Raw genomic sequence first — 19,457 nt, 5'->3', positions numbered from 1 at the left:
TGCCCTCAGTTTAAAGTCTACACTCCGTAATGTGTCTTAAAGACTCCACAAAAATTGATCCCTGCTATTTCTGGTCTCTGCCATACTCAACCCTCAATCCCTGGACTCCAATCTAAAGGACCCTCACTCACTGTTTTCTGAAAATGACAAAGTGGGTTTTGGAGCCAGAAAGACATGTTTCCAATCTAAACTTCCCCCACTGGCTGCATAACACGCAGCAAGGGCTTAGCGTCTCTAATACTTAGGTTCCTCTACTAGGGTGATAATGGCCTTGCTGTTATTGTGAGGACTGAACAAGGTGTTGCACCCATATCTTTGCACATGCTGTTCTTTATGCTTGGAATACCTCCTCTTTCTGAAGAAAAGGCAAGGAAGCTAGTTTTCTGGAGGAACTAGTGGTGAGAAAGTGTATACAACTGATAGCACAGATGACTGATAGGGGCCGGAAGACTTGGTGAAACCAAATTGGCATTCACTCCAAATTCTGACTTCGGATCCTGTTTACTGGGTATTTCTGGAGTCTAACTTGTTGCAGTTGGCCCACTACAATAAAGAGAAACCAGGGAGAGGAAGAAATTTGCTCCAGTTCACCTAGCAAGTCAGTGGAATGGCAGCCATGGACTTCCAGCTCCAGGCTCTTCTTCCAGCCCTTGAAGCCTTGATTTTTTTTTTTTTTTTTTTTTAAGTCTATGGCCCTACTAGAAAGTGAGGAAGCTTGGCAGAAGCACTAGAGACAGATCTGGGGCTTTTAATAGGCCAAAAATTCAGAGAGAGTGAGCAGCAGGGTGAGTCTGGTGGCAACATAGTCTCTTGGAAAGTTTTCTGCTTGAAGCTCTGGGGGCCACCTGGGTTAGCAGGCTTGCCTTCCAGGACCTCTCATTGAGCTACGGAGGCCAGCATGAAGCTGCTGTAGGGTGAGAGTGGGGTGGCAGGGAGCACAGCCTTGCACCCACAATAGAGGCCTCCAAGAGTAGGTCTACCTCACCTTCAAATTCTAGAAGGCTAACCTTTGGTTTTGTTTCCTTTTGTTTTGTTTTGAGACAGTCTCGCTCTGTCACCCAGGCTGGAGTGCAGTGGCGTGACCTCAGCTCACTGCAACCTCTGCCTCCAATTCTTGTACCTCGGCCTCCCAAAGGGCTGGGATTATAGGCGTGAGCACCTTGCCTGGCCAGGCTAACCTGTTTTTATGTTTCTGCAGGATCATCAATTTGTGACAAGATGACCCTCTCCTCTTTTTTGAGGCATTAATATTCTCAGTGTTGGAAATATTTTTATATTGCCAGGACCATAATGTGAGGAGTGCAGCTGCATAAATCCCTGAGAGAAGATTAGTGGGGCTAGCACCTAACAAGGAAGGATAAGCTTGTTGGCTGGGCCCAAGGACAGTCAAATGTCTGCCTGACAAAGAATCTGCACACAAAAGAGTTGCTCAGATCACTTAGGACACCCAGAAAGAGCTCACAAAGGGCAAACAACCTGAGGCTGATATTCTTCATTAGTGGTACTTACCTGGGAACTGAGTGGTAGTGGACAGGAAGCAGGGCCTGGACTAGGGAGACCCTCAGGAGGAAGGGGACCCAAGAAGTGAGAAGTCCATTCATTCATGTACTCATTCATTCAGCAAACATGCACTGACACCTTCTGTATGTTCAGTGATCTTGTACCATAATGCTTCTGAGGGATGTGCAAGACTCTGTAGCTCCCTGCCCTCAAGGAACTCAAAGACAGCCCTGTCAGGTGTGCAGTGCTATGAGAAAAGGATGCATGGAAAAGTAATCTAGTTCTGTTTGAGGATTAGGAAAAGACTCCAGAGTTAAGCACAGGTCTCAGGGGATGGGAGAGGGAGCTAGCCCAGTTAGGGTTGGGGTGAGGAAGGTGTTCTCAGCATAGGCACATTTATGGAGGTGAAATGTGGAGTGTCCAAAAAAAATTAAGTTTATCAGATGGGTGGGGGTGATGAAGAATCAGAAGGGAGTGTCAAGAGATGAAGCTGGTGGTCAGTGACTGACTAAAGGGAATCCTAAAGAACCCAAATGCTAAACTAAGGAGCTTAAGATGTTAATATTCTGAGAATGATGGACATTAACATGTTTAAGGAGGGGAATGACAGTACCAGATCTGTGTTTCAGAATTACCATCCTAGATGTGAGGACCGCATTAGAAGGATTAACCCTGAAGGCAGACAGATCAATTAGCAGATTGTACTGTGGTCCAGACCAGAAATAATGGCCCAGAACTAGGCCAGTGGCAGTGGAAATGGAGAAGATCTATTGATGATGTGGGGGAAGTGGATGGAGGTAAGAGAATTTTTAGGAAATAGAATGAGCAAGCCTTAATGGGGGGATTAGGATGGCAGAGGGAAAGCATCTAGGATCTCAGTGCCACTCACTGAGATAAGGCATACCAGGGAAGATGCAAATTTGGGGCAGTGATGAACTTAGCTTTGGATAAGTTAAGTCATACTCCTATAGGATATCTAAATTTGTCAGGCATTTCTTTATGGTTTCTAGGCTAATGTCTTCTCTATCTCAGCATTATTAAACACACACACACACACACACACACCCCTATCCTATGTTTTCTTCTAATACTTTCAGTTTTTTTATATTAACTTTTTAATCTGTCTGGAATTTATTTTTGTGTGTGGTAAGAAATAAAAACTCTAACTTTTTTCCCCCGATAGCCAATTGTCTTGCCACCATTGATTGAACTGTCTACACTTTCCCCATCCTTTTGAAATGACACCTCTATCATATATATAATTCCCATACATGTGTCTGTTAGAGGCAGGAGAGAATGTATGTGAAATGATCAAAGAAGCCAATCAAACTGGGGGAACAGGAGGGACAGTAGGGTGGCAAGCTGCTGATCTTATGGGACTAAGAGGCAGTGTGGCCTAAAGGAACATGCAGACACATCCTGAGGTCTGCTGGAGTCTCCACAGGCCTCCTGCCTGCGGAATGCTTAGCTTGGTAACGCACTGTATTAGTGATCTTCAGGACATGGTGAGGAATGAGGCGAGAGTCCATGGAACAGGGACCAGCTGAGATAGGGTAGGGTAGTTGGGAGGTGGTATGGAAAACAGTGCAAGGAGCAGGAACCACACATGGTAAGGGTGACACAGCAGGATCCCTGGGTGTGTCCACATTCTAGAACCTCAACTATTGCCACATCTGTCTGTCTAGACATCCTGGCAGCAGTAATGCCCTGAGAGCAAAGTGCAGTGCCTAGGTCTGCCTGACACAGGACTGCCAGATTAAATGCAGCCCCAGCTCCATACAGGACATACTTATTTTTTTTTAGTACTAAAAATTATTTATCTGAAATTCAAATTTAGTGTCCTGTATTATTTGTAACCCTGTATTATCTGGCAACTCTGTGATGGGGACCCAACAGCTGGGTGCAGTTTAAGGTTTAGCATCAAATGTTAGCTTAGAAGGAAGATGGAGGCCAAGACAGTGAGTTTAGGACTGACACAGCAGACAGCCCCAGTATATCCTGCTTCTGGGTTTGAATCCAAACTCCACCACTCAGTAACTATGTGAACTTGAGCAAGTTCCTGAATTCTATTTAACTTCTCTTTGTTTTGGTTTCTTCTTCTCTAAAATGGGAATAATAATAATTATAGCAATAACTTCCCTTAAAGTGTTGTTAAAAAGATGAAATGAGTTATTTGTGAAGTGCCTAAAACAGTAGCTCGGTTAGTTATTATTTTTGTAATTCCAATAACATCTAAAAATAATATTATTCCAACAATAATATCCTGATATCCCCACCCCCCTTGTCTCAGACATGGCCTACACAGTCCCGAGCCCCCATTCACGGCCACCTAGGCCCACCTGACACACTTCCTAGACACACACTCCCTTCTCTCCACAGCCATGGCTCCCATAGCTTCCTCCCCCTCCCCCAGACGGGGTCCTTACAGCCTCCACTCCAAAGTGACCCCTTTCAGCCCCTCCCCTCAGCCCCCTCCACCCCACCGAGGTGCCTGGAGGTGCCACAGGCTGATGGTGAAGGATGACGATGGTTCCACAATAAGGGGAAAAGGCAATTTCATCTTGATTAGCAGGCGATTTCTCTCACCGTAATAAGCGTGCTCCAAATAATTAGCGTGTTTTACGTAATAATGAAATTACAGAAATGCAGTCCACTTATTCAAACAACTCACCATTACCATATTTTTAAATATTAGACTTAATTAGAGTTTATCACTTCAGAGAAGTATGCGGACCGAAGATGTTTTTAAAAAAATCCTCATAAAGTGTTTATTAAGCGCTGGTAAAGCTGGGATAATGATGTGTTTGGAAATTAAGGCAATCAAACACTTACCGCCGCTCCTGGAGGCCAGGCATGGAAATGAGGCCATTACACGCCCATTACCCGCCAGCTCACAGCCACTTGGGGGCAGTGGGGTTGGGGGGGATGTGCCTGGCCGGGAGGGCATGGTGCCCGGAAACCCCTTTGCTAGCATCCCAGAACTGCCTGACCAGTAAGCACAGCATCAAACCCCTTATGTCACTTACAGTGCATTTGGCCACCAGGAACTCAACTCAGATTTGGCCAACGGACAGGATTGGTCCCAAATGCCAAAGATGATACCCAAGACCAACCCTTATCCAGACTCCCAGGCTTGGCAGGACATGTCAACTTCATTCAAACCCCAATACAGAATGAGGACAGAAACCACACTGGGTAGCCAGGGAGGTCCACAAGAAGAGGTGGAGGGAGGATCCCACCTGCTGGCTCCAGCCCTGCAGAGGAAGCTACAGGCCCAGACCAGGTGACCACTCCCAAGTCTCGGCCACACAGGAGGAGGTAGCTGGAGTGGTGGGAAGAAACTGAGGAATTGTGCTGTGAGCCAAAGAGGCAGAAGAGTCAGGCGCCAGGCTCAAGACAGACATGGGGCCAGAACCTGGATCAGGGAAAGCAGGCAAGAACGGTGGCAGGGAGAGTGGCTGGTGGCTCCGGGCCCCATTTATCCCGGTGAATAACTAATTCTAGAATTTATAGTGCTGGGTTTTTGTTCTGTGGCCATTTATATCTGCGAGGGAAGGAAATGAAGAGGCAGCACGGACGCCACATCTTTCTGTGTTATTGCTTGTCTGCCATTTGCAAATCATTATTAATTGTGGGCCCTGGTGGCAGGCTGGGTGGGGGCCGGGCTGGGTACATCCACATAGCTCTTCATCAAGGACCCCAGCCGCTGCCCCAGAGAGCCAATTACCCCGCCCTGATTGGGATCAGATAAAGAGGGAATTTTTACAAATTAGGGAATAAATAGAATTTCCACACAGGGCGCGGGCAGGACCTGAGAGGCTATAATGAAAAACCATCCGTCACCATCAGTGCGGCCTGGGCACGCAGCCCCGGCACTCCCTCCCTTGTGGGCTCACCCTAATGCTCAGGGGCCTGGGCGTACAGATCTAAGGACACCCCCAACCCTTCCAAGGCCTGGAAGCGGGAGCGAAGTTCTCAGGGGGTGCATACACCCTTTGGGCTGAAGATGCTTGGGCCCTAGCTCTGGCCTGGCCCTAATGCTGCCTCTTCCTTTCCCTACCTCTTCCTTCCTCAGGCTCTTGGGAAGGAGACTGAGGCAGTCCTGAGAAAGACCAGAGTTGGGGACCATAAGGCAAAGACCACATCCATGTCCCCACAGCCATGGCAACCCTAGGGCAGAGCCCCAGCCCCATGGACCACTCACTCGACTCCCATTAGCGCTCCTCCCCTTGGATCATTAAATATGTATATCTTATTACACGCCTTGTTAGAGTATCGAGCTCTATTGACTGATGATAAATCCTGAGCCTCGTCCTGGCCATAAATTTATCTGGAGATGATGAAGACTCAATAATCTAGTCAGGCAGATAATATCATCGGGCCTTAAAAAAGATCATTACATTATATGTCAGAATTAAAAGTGAAATACGCCGTAGTAACAGGGCGGCTGCTCTGGCCATTACATAGGATGCCCGCCTCCCCCAACTCAATCCCAGCCAAGGCCCCATCCAGGTAGAGGGGCCAGGAAGCCTCACCTTCCTCCTGGTCTGGGATGCCACAACTAGAAGTGCCAGGTTATAGCCAGATCACCTATGGCCAAGTAAAGGGAACCCAGCCAGGGAGGGGTTGGCTACTGAGAACAGCTGAGCTGATCTGCCATACCTGGCAGCCTCATCAGTCTTCTGGGCCCTGTAGTGGTTCCAATAGGAACATGTCAGGGCCTCACCCTCTTCCAGAATGGCCTGAACTACCAGGACAGATTCCTTGTAAAATGAGGATACTGAGATACAGAGAGGTTATGCCACTTGCCTGTGCTGCCCCAGGTAGCTGGAAAGTACCAGGACCTGTGACCCGGCCCCAGACCCATGTACCAGCAGACTATCTGGAGACTTTCTTGTGAGCACGTGCTATCAATCCAGACCATGGCCACCTCCCTCCCGAGAGACCTGCCTGCCATAACCTCTATATCCTGACCTTTTGAGAAATCTTGTTGCCAGCCTCTTCATTCTTTGACTTTAGCACTAATGGCCTTCTCCATTGTATCTAATTTCCACCCATATTCACAGTAACACACTCAACCTTTTAAACATCCTACTACTCTTCCTTTGAAATATTAAATCCAAATATCCCTGGTTTCTGACAATAACAAGGTTATTATCCAAGTGCTTGGAGACCAGGAGTGTTTTGAATTTTGGATTTTTTTCAGATTGTGCAATATTTGCATATACATGAGATATCTTGGGGATGGGGACCCAAGTCTAAACACAGAATTCATTTATGTTTCTTCTATACTTTATGCACATACCCCGAAGGTAATTTTATATAATCGTTTATATAATTTTGTGCATAAAACAAAGTTTTGATGGCGACCCATCACATGAGGTCAGGTGTGGAATTTTCCACTTGTGGTGTTATGCTGGCAGTCAAAAAGTTTCGAATTTTGGAGCATTCTGGATTTGGGATTTTCAGATTAGGGATGCCTAACCTGTCTGTATACTTTTTTTTTTCCACTCACTGAAACCTTAAAATTTATACCCTTACTCTCTCCATATGTATTGTCTCTCCTGTATTCACATTTTTCCTTGCCCACTTCTGTTTCTTTGAATTAGAATGTTACTCTGTCACCCAGGCAGAAGTGCAGTGGCTTGGTCATAGCTCACCGCAGTCTCAGCCTCCTGGGGTCAAGCAATCCTCCTGCATCAGCCTCCCGAGCAGCTGGAACTACAAGTATGCCACCATGCCTGGCTAATTTTTTTTTTTGGTAGATATGGAGTCTTGCTATGTTACCAAGGCTGGTTCCACCTTCCCCAGCCTCCCAAAGTGCTGGGATTATAGACATGAGCCATTGGGCCCAGCCCTTGTTCACTATTGATGATGTTCCCAAGCGCCACCACCTTCTGCCCTGTTGGCAGAGCCCACTACTCCTTCAAGTAATCAGAATTAATCCTCTGTGGTCTGAGCCATTTTTGGTGACCCGTTCTCCCTTGCCAGTCATTGACATAGGGATAGGCATGTGTTCTGGCTACTGAGATGTGAGGGAGTTTGCTGAAAGGCCTTCAAGGAAAATTTCTTCTCTCTTATGAAGACAAGAATGAGGGAAAAATAGTCCTTTATATTCTGCTGGATGTTTTCGTACCTGCACATAATGTCTGGGACTGCAGAAGCCATCTTCCAACCTTGAGGGGAGTTAGCCTATGAAGACCATGCTGAAGATGAAAGAAAACTGGAAACAAATCTGGGTCCCTGATAACATTGCTGAGATGCTGAATTAACCAACCTTAGGATCACCTTACTGCCGAATTTCTTTTGTGAGATAATAAATCCCCTTATTGTTTAAGATATTTAAAATTGGGGTTTCTTTTTCTTGCAGCTGAAAGTATACTAACTGATACAGAATGTAAAGGCAGGAAGGAGAATGACATAAGGAATGGACCTTACAACATAGAACTCACTGAATAAAGGAGGCAGGCCGAAGGACAAAGAGGACGCTGCTATTTCAGGCTGGGAAGTTGGTAACCCTTTTTTTCTTTTGCTCTCTTGAAACATTTGATCAAATTGTTTCTAGCTGTATCTCAGGACACAGGCTATGTTAGGAAAAAGGCTAAAAGAATCAAGTTTAGACTAAAACCCCAGTGAAAACAGAGAGGGAAGAAATATAGCTTTACTAAGAAAGGCATTCTACGAGTATGGCTTGCAATATAAGTTGACTAACCGCCCCTCAGTTCCACAAAGTCATCAGACTCTTCAGACTTCTTCTTTCTTTCTGCCCTGCCATTCTCAGCATGTGGTTTCCAACCCTCAGACTATTTCATAGTCCAAAACAGCTGCTGGAGCTCCAACCATCAAATCCACATTCCAGGAAAAAGAAAGAGGGAAGGTGGGAAAAGGCAAGAATAGCGTATTTCCCAGCTGAGTTGTTTCCCTTTAAACATCATTCCTGGAAGTCCCAGACAACACACTTCCTTTTGTTTCACCAGCCAGAGCTCAGAGACATGGCTGTACCTAGCTGTGTGGAAAACTAAAAAAGTAGTCTTTTAACTAGGTACACACTGATTATTATACAGGGGTTCTATAATTATACAGGGGTTCTATTTAGTGAAAAAGAAGGGAAAAGTCATAGTTTCTGTCCTAGCAACATAACTGACATGTCTGCCTTTGAAGCCTGGATTGCACAGTCCATTACTTTTCAGTCTTTTTCTTGCCAATCCTCAACTCTCTTATTCCCTTTTCCTTATCACCCTTGCCTGGAAAAACCCAAAATCTGCCTTCTCTGTGCCTGCCACCTGGAGCGTGTGACTAGAGAAAATCCCAACCATAGACTAGTGCCACTAGTGCCACTTACAAAATCAGAGTCATCAGCCTCAGTTGGGTATATAAAACTGCCCAGCCAATCTCCAGTGTTCCTGATTAGTGTGCACTCTCTCTCCCTTCAGCCCTAGTGACAATTTCAAGTTTCTCTCCTTTCCACAAATCTCAAATCCCCTGCCCTCAATATCACCACAAACCCCTCACCCATGCAAACAATCTTATCTTCTACTTCACAGGAGCCACATAGAAGCCACTCTTCTGAGTCTGCCCCAGTCCTCTTATCCTGTCACAAGAGAGGGCCAAGCCTGATGTCACTTTTTTTTTTTTGAGATGGAGTCTCGCTCTATCACACAGGCTGGAGTGCAATGGTGTGGTCTCGGCCCACTGCAACCTCTGCCTCCCGGGTTCAAGCGATTCTCCTGCCTCAGCCTCCAGAGTAGCTGGGATTATAGGCTCTTAACACTACGCACCGCTAATTGCCTGATGTCACTTTCTAAGCCCATCCCTCCGCTCCACCTGGGTAGGGTCCAACCCAGAATCCAGGCCTTTTCAGGGTCCTTACATTATTGAGTACTCCTATTTCCACTGATACAGCTTCACTTTTTTCTTCTGCATTGGCTCCTTCACATAAGCATGTAAATATATTAATTCTCTCCCATCTTGGGAGTAAACAAGTCTTCCTTTAACTCCCTTTTCCATTTGGCTAGTACCCAATCTCTCCTCCCTTTTAGAGGCAAACTTCAGAGTTGTTTACACTCAGTATCTTATTTCTTCATCTCCCGCCTTGCAATCTGATCACTGCTTTACCAACACTGCTTTCTCTAATGATCCCTATGACTCATGAGGATGAAGCTTTTCAGGTTTTGATTGATAGACAATTGGTGAACAGTTCACTCCTTAAAGCTCTCTTCCCTGGGCTTCAGTGGCCCACCCTCACTTTCCATGCAATTCTCCTTGGTTCCTTTGAACACTCCCTTTCTTTTGATCACCTCTTAGATATGGGTGTTGCTCAGAACTGTCATTGGTCCTCTTCCCTTCTCACTCTCCTTCCCTGGGCAAACTTTCCCCTCCTGGAGCTTTAATTACCATATATTTTCCAATAATTTCTAGGAGCTTTAATTACCATATATTTTCCAATAATTTCTAAGTCCATATTCCCATTACCACCATCCTGGTCCAGCCCACCATCATCTCTCAACTAGGTAATGGCAGTGCCCCTGCCAATCTTTCTTCCATGGTGTCCTATTAAACCACCAATCTGGTCATTTCATTCCCTGTCTTAAAACCCAGGCTGGGCGCGGTGGCTCAATGCCTGTAATCCCAGCACTTTGGGAGGCCAAGGTGGGCGAATCACGAGGTCAGGAGTTCGAGACCAGCCTGGCCAACATGGCAAAACCCCGTCCCTACTAAAAATACAAAAAATTAGCTGGGCATAGTGGCACCTGTAATCCCAGCTACTCAGGAGGCTGAGGCAGGAGAATCGCTTGAACCCAGGAGGCGGAGATTGCAGTGAGCCGAGATGGCACTACTGCATTCCATCCCGGGCAACAGAGTGAGACGCTGCCTCAAAAAACAACAACAGCAACAACAACAACAACAAACTCTTCAATGAACCTGGAGCAGAAAAAGGACATTAATGGAAACACTGGTGAAATTAAAATAAGGCTTTTTTTTCTGAGACAGGGTTTCTCTCTGTTGCCCAGGCTGGAGTGTAGTGGCATGATCTCGGCTCACTGCATCTCCGCCTCCCAGGTTCAGGCGAGTCCCGTGCCTCAGCCTCCCAAGTAGCTGGGATTACATAGCTGGGATTACAGGTGTGTGCCACCACACCCGGCCTAATAAGCCCTTTAATGTAGCATAGCACCAATGTTAATTTTCTGGTACTGATAACTGTATTGTGATTATGTAAGATGTTAACATGAGGGAAAGCTGGGTAAGGGATACATAGAAACTTTCCTACAAATATAAAATTAATTCAAAGTAAAAAGTTTAAGAGTCAAAAATTAAAACCACCACCACCACCACCACCACCACCACCACCTCCAGTGGCTCCTCACCCCTCTCAGGACTGCTCAGCTAATCCCTATTAAGTTAAATATTGCCACCTCGCCTGACTCAGCTCCCAATGCATCCAAACCCCTTTATAAAAGTCTGAGTTCTGGACCTGTTTACATCTCTAGTCTCATCATTCCCACTCCCCTGTTGTACAGCCAAGTTCAGGCTCATGTGCCCCTTGAGTTTTCAAATCCTCTGCCTTCTGCCTAGAAAACTCCCCACTTCTCACCTGGCTCATTGCCCTCACCTCTCAAGACCCAGGATTGCTAGTGCTTCCTCTAGGTGCCTTCCCTCCATCCTGCCTTCATGTTAGGAACCTCTTCTGTGTGCTCCCACAGCAGCCAATTTGCGTATCGTAACTGCCTCTCCTTCACCTCCTGCTAGACCATGAACTCTCTGAGGGCACAGATGTTATCCACAGAGACACGCAAGAAATACATACTGAAAAGAAGAAAGGACCAGAGGAAAAGAAAGAGGGGCAAGATTACAGGCAAACCAACTCCAGCCCTGACATTTGCCACCCAAAGCCTTGACATGCCCAGGACCTGAAACCCTGTCATGGTCTTTGTCTCCAGCTTCCAAAGCCCTGAAGGTTTCAGACCCTTCCCCACCTCCATTCCCTTCTAGCATCTTGGTTTCCCCAGGACTTTGCTGTGCAAGGAGACTGGCTGGGACCTGAGCTCTCATCTGTCTGGCCAGCCTGTCCTGCAAACCCAGGCAGCCAGGGGTGGCAGTGGTGGTGCTGGGGTGCCCCAGTCCTAGCCAATGATGCCCTGGAGAAAGGCCTAGCTATGCCTATGGTCTCCGGGAAGGGGGGATGCCCTCCCTAAGCCCTGTCCCACCTGGTAAATATTTCATCCTCAAGCTGCTCAGCTAATCCCTATTAATTTCAATACCGCCGCCTTGCCTGGCTCAGCTCCCAATGCATTATTTATCCCCTTTGTTTGTTTGTCGCTAACAGGTGGGCCCCAGCGGAGGCGCTGACTGGGGACAAGCCCACTCTATCACGGTGTGGCTGTGAATTAATCATGAGGACTAATGGGAACCACCTCAGCTCCAGGCACTTCCCTAGCTGCCTCCCCTGCCCTGGCACCCAGGGGTGGGCGAGGGCCATCTCAACTCAATTTAACTCAATTCAATACAGCACATTTTATTTACTATCTGCCTACACGTGTCAGACACTGTGCTATGCTTTGGGGATATAAGCCGAATGAAACAGACATTTCTTGCCCTCAGGGAACTTACAGTCTAGTGAGGGAGACAGGCATTAAACAACTTTCAAACAAATAATTTCTTAATTACAACTGTGATTAAATGCTATAAATGGGGAGAGCAGGGTGCTGAGAAAAAGTACATGGGGAGACGGGGACTTGATCAAGTCTAGGAGTCAGGGAAAGCATCCCCGAGGAAGCAAACTTTAAGCTGAGCTCTGAGGGATGAGGAGGAGTTAATTAGGTTGCGGGGTGGGAATATGGGGCTCTGGGGGAAAATAAAGCCACATGGGAAGGCAATGAGGTAAAAGAAGGTATGACAGGTTCCAAGAGATGAGGGAGGGGCGTGGAGTGTGGGGAGCAGGAGGAGACTGGCTTAAGGGGGACAGGAGAGGCCAGCAGAGGACAGAGGCTGAGTCTGTGCCCAAGTAGACAGGGGACTTCCCCTAAGCCAACAAGGCTCAGAGTGGGGACTCTCTTCTGCCAAAATGATCAAGCTGTCCTGATGGATCACCATGGAGCCCTCCTGAACACAGGATTTTCACTCACCACCTCCCAAACACACACTCCCACTACTTCTGCCGACTTGAGCAACTGCTGATTTCTTGACTTTGTGCCTGTGGCCTTCTGAGGCTGTCCCTTGTGCTAGGCCCACCTCCTCCAGGGACTCCTGGAGTCCTACTTGCTCTTCTTGCCCACCCTTGAGGTAGTCAAGAGCATTAACCCTCAACTGTGCTGGTCAGGGGACTCAGGGGAGCGCCTGGCCCGAGGACTTGTGAGGAGACCTGCATGAGCCTCTCAGCACCCTGAAGGCTTAGGTGCTTCCATGGAAAAACAGGGCTGGATCTGGCACCTCAACCCTGTGGTGGAACCAGGAACACAGCTGGGAACGTTGACCTGCCTCAGCCAAAAGTGCTCACTTCACCTCCCACGAAGGAGCATCTCTCACCTCTGAAGCCCTGGTACTGGCCTGGGCACCCAGAAGACCTCAGCAAACATTTTCTGAATGAATGACTGAACACAGGGAAGGCTCCATCATCTCCCACAATGATCTCTTTCCCAGACACTTCCCTCAGAAACTTTTCTAGAAATTTAAATAGATGAAGGAGCAAATATGGGCCAAGGATTTTACAGTTCTTGCTTCCAGTGAGCCTGACGGTTAGGGGCCAGCATCAACCCCATTTTAAAGAGGAAGAAATAGAGACCCCGGATGGGGAACGACTTACCTAGTAACACTCAACCTTGAAGGCATGAGCCTTAAACAGAATGAGGTCAGCCCGGCTCCAGGCTCCAGCATATCCAGAGATATGCTCCCTCTGTGGGCATTTCCCCAGGCATCCTAGCTCTCTAGAACAATCCTAAAAGGCACCTGGTTTATGAACTAGGTGTAGCTCTGCCAGGGCAGAGGCCTCACCGTGCACATGCTCAGGGTTTGTAATTCTATTCAAAGTGGCCACTTTGAAAATCCATATGTCTCCAGGCTCCCTGTACATCATGGTGTCAAGTCTTGGAGCAGAGGCATCCATCAGGGACTCCCGAAGGCCACGGTCTGCATGCCCACATGCCTGATCCCACCCACGTGCCTGGCCTTGGCTCCCGGCGGCCAGCAGCACTACCTTGTCCTGTGCACAGGCTCACTGTAGCCCTAGCCCATCTGCTTGGCCCTGTCTTACACTGGTCTTAGACTCCTCTGGTTGCCCTGCCCCACCCCCGCCCCAGAATACCTCCTTGGCCCTACCCGGCCTCTGCTCTTCTCTCTTGGAGCCAGGCAGCCAGCACGGAGGCAGCCTCGATAACTTGCTAACGTGCTGCCCATGCTGTTCTTAAAAATTTATGACTGTGCAACATGAAAAATCCGGCTGAGGAGCCATCATTAGCGGTGCTGCCTCCCTCCCCCACCACAGCCACCCTCGTAAATTGAGATTTATGGCTGCGGCAGGCGGGGCGGGGGCGTGTGCAGGCAATGAGGATGTTGGAGGGGAGACAGGGAAAGACCAATGAGGCAGCCGCGGGGCCAGGGGCTCCCCCCTGCGGCAGCTCCGGTTTATCGCAGGCCACAGTGATAATCCCTGCGGAGAATAAGGGCCAGCCTGGGTGTCAGCGCAGCGCAGCGCTAGATCCCGCCTAGCAGTGGGACTGGACAGGTCCGGAGGGGCCTAAACCAATCACCGGCTCCTTTCGGTGTATAGGGCCAGATTTTGAGGTGCCAGGTTCCAAGCAAAGGCCTCTAGGGAGGAAGCATCATCGTTGGGGAGATCACAAGGCCTGGCCACCAGAGTCAGCTTCTCCCACTAGAGTCAGCTTCTCCCACCAGAAGCATCTGGGTTGGGCTGACTGTTCTATCCCAACCCAGGAGTGATGGGGAGGCAGGAAGGATGCCTGAGAGCCTCCTCTCCCCTTCCTCTGGTAAGATGGGTCTGTGGAAGGGATATTCAGAGCAAGAGTATAGGCCTGAACCCCATCACACAGCCTCCCCTGACAGAGGCCAGGCTGGGGCTGAAAGGAAAAGGAGGTGATCCCACAGCCTGCATCCACCCTGCAGGAGGAGGGGAGGAAGAGTCCCCTCCTCCTCCTCCCCTGCTCACTTAGCCCTGTCAGCCAGGCCATTATGAAATTGGGGTTTCATTTACAGACTAATTAAACATTACAGCTTGTTCACAATTACAACGTGGGGATGAGGGAGTAACTAATTACGGAAGAAATGAGCTAACATTTATCTCTGCTCCCACCCTCCCTTTCCCCACTGCTGCCCCCTCCCCCCGCAATCTAGCTTCTTCCCACTCCCTGGTCACTACCAACTCTCTAAGCTTATTTCCTAGGGTGGGAGACTGGAAGAGGCCTAGTAACCCCCAGCCCTAGACATAAGATCTAACTGCTATTCTTAGCTATTCTGGGAGAGGGGCTGAGAACTCAGGGCCCTGTGGCAGGGGACAGTAGGTGCTTTTGTGCAAGACCCTGTGGGTATGGCCTGTGACGGTATGTGTGGCTATGATATCTGGTGTGGGGGTCTGCTCTGGGGTGTGTGACAGTGCTGTGGGGCTGCGAGGCTCTACATTATCTCCATCTTGTGGCAAAAGGTCTTGATGCGACTGCTGCAGATCACTGTGTGATGGGATATGAGCGTGAATGAATCATGCCCTCAACCCTCAGCTCCAGGCCAGGACAGAAAAGAACTAAGCGGCTGCAGGAGGTGATGGTTAATGCAGGCCTGGGATATGGCCCTGAGAGCCCAGAGCCCAAATTCCCGCTGGGCAGCCCCATTCACTCTCCTGCCCCAGAAGCAAGAGGGGCAGGGTAACCCTACCCAGGGGCTCAGCTGGCCTGGCCTTGGCCTCTGGCCAGATGCCCACTCTGGGGCCCAAGGAACCTCCTGGGGGCCTGGGGTGCCCCCTGTGGGCAGGAGTCCTGGGGTCTGGCTGGCCTGCCGCAGGGTTTAATAATAGTAACAGTGAGTGTAAGCGTTTCCATCCTTCCTGCCTTTGGGCAGAAGAAGAAAGGAAAGAGGAGGGAGAGGAGGGAGTGGAGGGAGCCGGCTGAAGGGAGGCTTTGAGGCCTCAGAACTCACATCAAACGGCAGGATCTGGGCCTAATTGTCTGACCCCTGCCCCTGCCTTCAATCAGCTCTGCGGCTCCCCGCCCGCCCCTTGCCTAACTAGCAGCCATGTTCTCCTCATTAGGACAAGCTCCCCTTGCACACGTGTCCCCGGACATGTCCCCAGCACTCCCAGCTCCCAGCCCTGCCTGGTGGGAGGGTACAGCAGGGACCCAGTTTTGGAGGGGCCTCTGGGACAGCTATACCCTCAGCCACCACAGCAGGCTGGCTTGGGCAACCCCAGCCCCTCTCCTTGAGATACACGGGCCTGGAGGCCGTATGCTGGGACACACTCCTGGGCTGGCTCAGCTGCTGGGTACATTCTGTCCTCTGTGTGTCCTTCTTGCTACAGCCCAACTGTCTCAGACACACAGCTTCTGAAAGCAGGGCCTGTTTGATTCCAGTCCCCTTTGGCCTGGTTCAGCCTGGCTTGGGCTGGTTTAGCCTAGTAGGAGGTCTGAGTCAGGGTCTGTGTTCACAGGCTAGTAGCTGAATGAACTTCTCTGCCTACGGTACAAGGATGGCTCTTTTAAATGGATCCAGGCGTGGTGACATGTTGCATGTCTACAGCTGGTGGAATGGCAGGAAAGCAGTACTCATGGTGGTGAAGAACTCCAACCCTAGACTAGGAGAGATCTGTGTTCAAATTCCTGCTCTCTCACTTCCTTGCTGAGCAGCTCTCAGTCATGACAACCTTCTGGAGCCTCAGTTTCCTCATATCCAGTAGAGATGACAGCCCTTATCACGGGGTTTGAGAATTCAGTGACAGAACAGATATAAAGCCCTCTGTACTAATACCTGGCACTCAGCAAACATAGAATGACACTGGTGTGATTCAGACCAGGCCAAATTCCCCTCTCCGCAGGCCACAGGCCCCACTTTGCCCAGTGGGGCCTATGCCTGGTCAGTAGTGTCCAGGATGGGAGAAACTAAGAGGAAGGGTCCAGAACCCTGCAGAAGGAGAGGGGCAGCCCCAGGGGGCACAGCTAATGCCGAGGACAGAGCACCTATGCTGGAGCCAAAGCATAGGGAGGGATGTCCCACAGTAGTTGCAGGTGGAGGGGCAGGGCCAAGCTTAAGGAATGTCAGCTGGCATGAGGTCAGATGGGGTGGGCCAGCAGGGCTGGTCCATGAGGTGTGGACTGCTCCATGAGTACTGTGGGCCTGAAAGGAGGGGCTGCTGTGAATGCCACTGGAGTGAAGGCTGGCTGTGCTGCTCTAGGGACTGATTCTCAGGGTACCAGGGACTGGGGGAGGGGCTGGCCTGGCCTGGGCCCTGACATTGTCTCTCACCTTAAACCAGTGTTAATGACTTGCAAATATTGATGAAAACACAAACTACAGAGATTGTGTTTTTCGGGGAGTGAAGGTGGGGAGAGGGGATAAGGAGGAAAATAAACTGAAATGAAGTCCGGTTATCTCCCATCTGTGGCTGCTCCTAATCCCCCAGCCCAAAGGAATCCAATGCAGTCCCTTATCTGCCCTGTCAATCACTCAATCACCGCCCAGTGCTTGGTGGGCACCGCACTCCCTCACACACACTCAAACACATGCTCACACATGCACACACACGCACACACTCCAGTGACTCTTGCTCTAACACTCCCGCCCACCCCCAGCCCATTACTCCTCTGAGTAGGAGCAGCCAGCACGCGGGTCCTGCCAGATGGATGCAATTTGCATAATATCAGCAGCGGAGGCTGCAAGATCACCAGGGGTCAGGGCGCTGACATCCCCACACAGTCTATCTGCAAGTGCTAATTTGGCCGGCATTGATCTGTCTTTCTGATTTCTTTGTCATTTAAGTCTGCGATGGTTTGACAGGAGATACAGAGAGAGACAAGGGGAGATGAGGCCGGGGCCTGGGGCTAGGAAGGTGGGGAAACAAAGATTGTACTTCTTGAAGAATCAAACACACAGAACACATACATACATACATACATACATACATACATACATACATACAGGAGAACCTTCCTCCATCCATCTGTCCATCAACTCACCCATCCATCTAGTCATTCTTCCATCTATGGTTGCTACTGAAGAGTAGTCTGGTGTCTGTTAAGAACCAATTCCTCAGATGTCTCTGGGGCTCCAAGGGTCAGCTCAGGGAGGAAGGAGCCAGCACCCTCTCCCAAGGCACTATCCAGGCAGGCCAGTGCAGACCCTGTCAATGATGGGGGAGTTAACCCTTCTCATGACCATCCACTTCCCTGGCTTCTCACATTCTTAGGTCCACACCAGAAAGAACTGGATGGGAGGGGGCAGTAGTGTTGGGGAAGCAAACACTCCACTGTGCTCTGCCCCTCCCCATAAGGCAGCTGGGCTGACTCCTCCCCTCCCAGCCCTGAAGGTGGCCAAAGCTAGGGGAAGCAGGCAAGGTACCTCTCTGGGACAAATGGGGAGAAGGACATCAAGGTCTGTAGAGGTCTCACATCGACGCATCACCACTCAGATCATCTGAAGCCCAGAAGACTCCACGAATCTCGCTGATTCTGAGGCTCTCTAGCTGAGCCAGAAAGTCCCACATCCTATCAGATCTAAATGCTACCTCCTGAACCCTCAGCCAAGGTCCTCACATTCTTCCTTGCCTTGGGTGGGGGGTCCCCCACAGGAATGGGGGGTCCCCCACAGGAATGGGGACACTGCCAGGCTAGATGTCATGGAGAAAGGGGATGGGAGGAGAAGACTGCAGCTCTGGGAAGCAAGAACCCTTTGCAGAGAGGTGGACATGGTCATTCTGTCAAGGGATGCAGAGGGGCTTGAGGCTTCCCAGAGGTGCAAGGCCCCCTCCCCCAGGCCACAGTGGCTCTATCTTGGTACCACCCCCTTTCCTTGCCTATGGCAGCAGGAATAGGGTGATCAGAAGGAACTCCCTGCTGGGCAAGAGGGGGGCTGGCGTTTGGTGTGTGCTAATCCCGGGCCCGAGGTCTTCAGAGGGACCCGGGAAACTTCAAGGAGGCAAGGCAAAGCTGTACTGCAGACGAGCTCATTAGCCAGCACCCCCCTACCCCCCCAACGAGGAGGAGGGCGGGCAGCCCAGTGAGCGTGGCGGCAGAGGCGGCAGAGAAAAGGCTGTCACTGTCCTTTCTTCCTTTTGGTACAAGCGTCTCCCTGAGCCGACGATTCTCCCGCAGTGACACCTCTCACGGGCACTAATGAGATCCATGTCACAGAGCTAATGCGTTCTGACTGGACTCTTGATAGACACCCCACTCCTTCAGGGGAGACCACAGGCCAGCCCACTGCCCCCCTGGGGGCCAGGCCCCCACCCTGCCACCTTCCAGCCCAGCTCTCTTGCCAAACAGTTCTGGGTAGCAAGCTCTTGAGAGTCCACTTGGTTTTTGGCCATGCCACCTGTACCACAAGCCTCACTGGGATCCTTCTCCATCCCAGAGCAGAGGGGCCAAGCTCCTAGGCAGGACCACCCAGCCAGGCATCAGGGAAGGTTCCAGTTACTCTCCTAGCCAGCTGAAACCAGCAGTAGTCTGTGGGGCCTCCAAGTTACAACAGCAGGTGAGATTTTACTGACATTTCCTGTGCAGATTTCCAAAAAAGAAGGGAAGGAGGCCCAGGCCCTGCCCTTAGAGAACCCAAGTACGTAGGGCCAGATCATTACCTCTGACAAATTATAATAGGGCCCAAGTGTGTGTTTTGAACACTCATACTGGGAGGGCCAGGCAAGATTCCCAGAGGAGGTGGCCCCTGGAAGATTAGCAGAATTTTCCTGGGCCATGAGGTAGAGAGAGAACTGAAATCACAAAGAACCGTCAGGGCCAGAAGGAGGTCAG

General features: G+C 49.9%; 1 protein-coding gene and 2 long non-coding RNA genes across 26 annotated transcripts in view; 1 reads left to right on the top strand and 2 right to left on the bottom strand.

Annotated features, from left to right (window-relative positions):
• Positions 1–19,457, bottom strand: part of ERI3 (ERI1 exoribonuclease family member 3) — a 134,745-nt gene that overhangs the window by 3,175 nt on the left and 112,113 nt on the right. For 5 of the 24 annotated variants that reach the window (XM_077959487.1, XM_077959569.1, XM_077959576.1 and 2 more), the window contains exon 9: positions 17,670–17,833. The exons of the other annotated variants lie outside the window; for them this stretch is intronic. In XM_077959487.1, the coding sequence (XP_077815613.1) occupies positions 17,703–17,833 (131 nt within the window). In that variant the 3' untranslated portion in view covers positions 17,670–17,702. The remainder of the gene's footprint in view (positions 1–17,669; positions 17,834–19,457) is intronic. 24 annotated transcript variants of the gene reach the window in all.
• LOC144333819 (uncharacterized) lies at positions 659–2,565 on the top strand. Its single transcript, XR_013402903.1, has 2 exons — positions 659–1,073; positions 1,306–2,565. It is a non-coding gene; the product is annotated as an uncharacterized LOC144333819 (long non-coding RNA).
• Positions 1,024–7,359, bottom strand: LOC144333820 (uncharacterized). Its single transcript, XR_013402904.1, has 2 exons — positions 7,036–7,359; positions 1,024–2,506 (listed from the first exon to the last, which is right to left on the bottom strand). It is a non-coding gene; the product is annotated as an uncharacterized LOC144333820 (long non-coding RNA).

The sequence above is a fragment of the Macaca mulatta genome, chromosome 1 (assembly GCF_049350105.2).
Source record: "Macaca mulatta isolate MMU2019108-1 chromosome 1, T2T-MMU8v2.0, whole genome shotgun sequence".
NCBI classification, from domain to species: Eukaryota; Metazoa; Chordata; class Mammalia; order Primates; family Cercopithecidae; genus Macaca; species Macaca mulatta.
The sequence above is the reverse complement of the archived record's forward strand: the minus strand, read 5'-3'. Positions and strand labels throughout refer to the sequence as shown.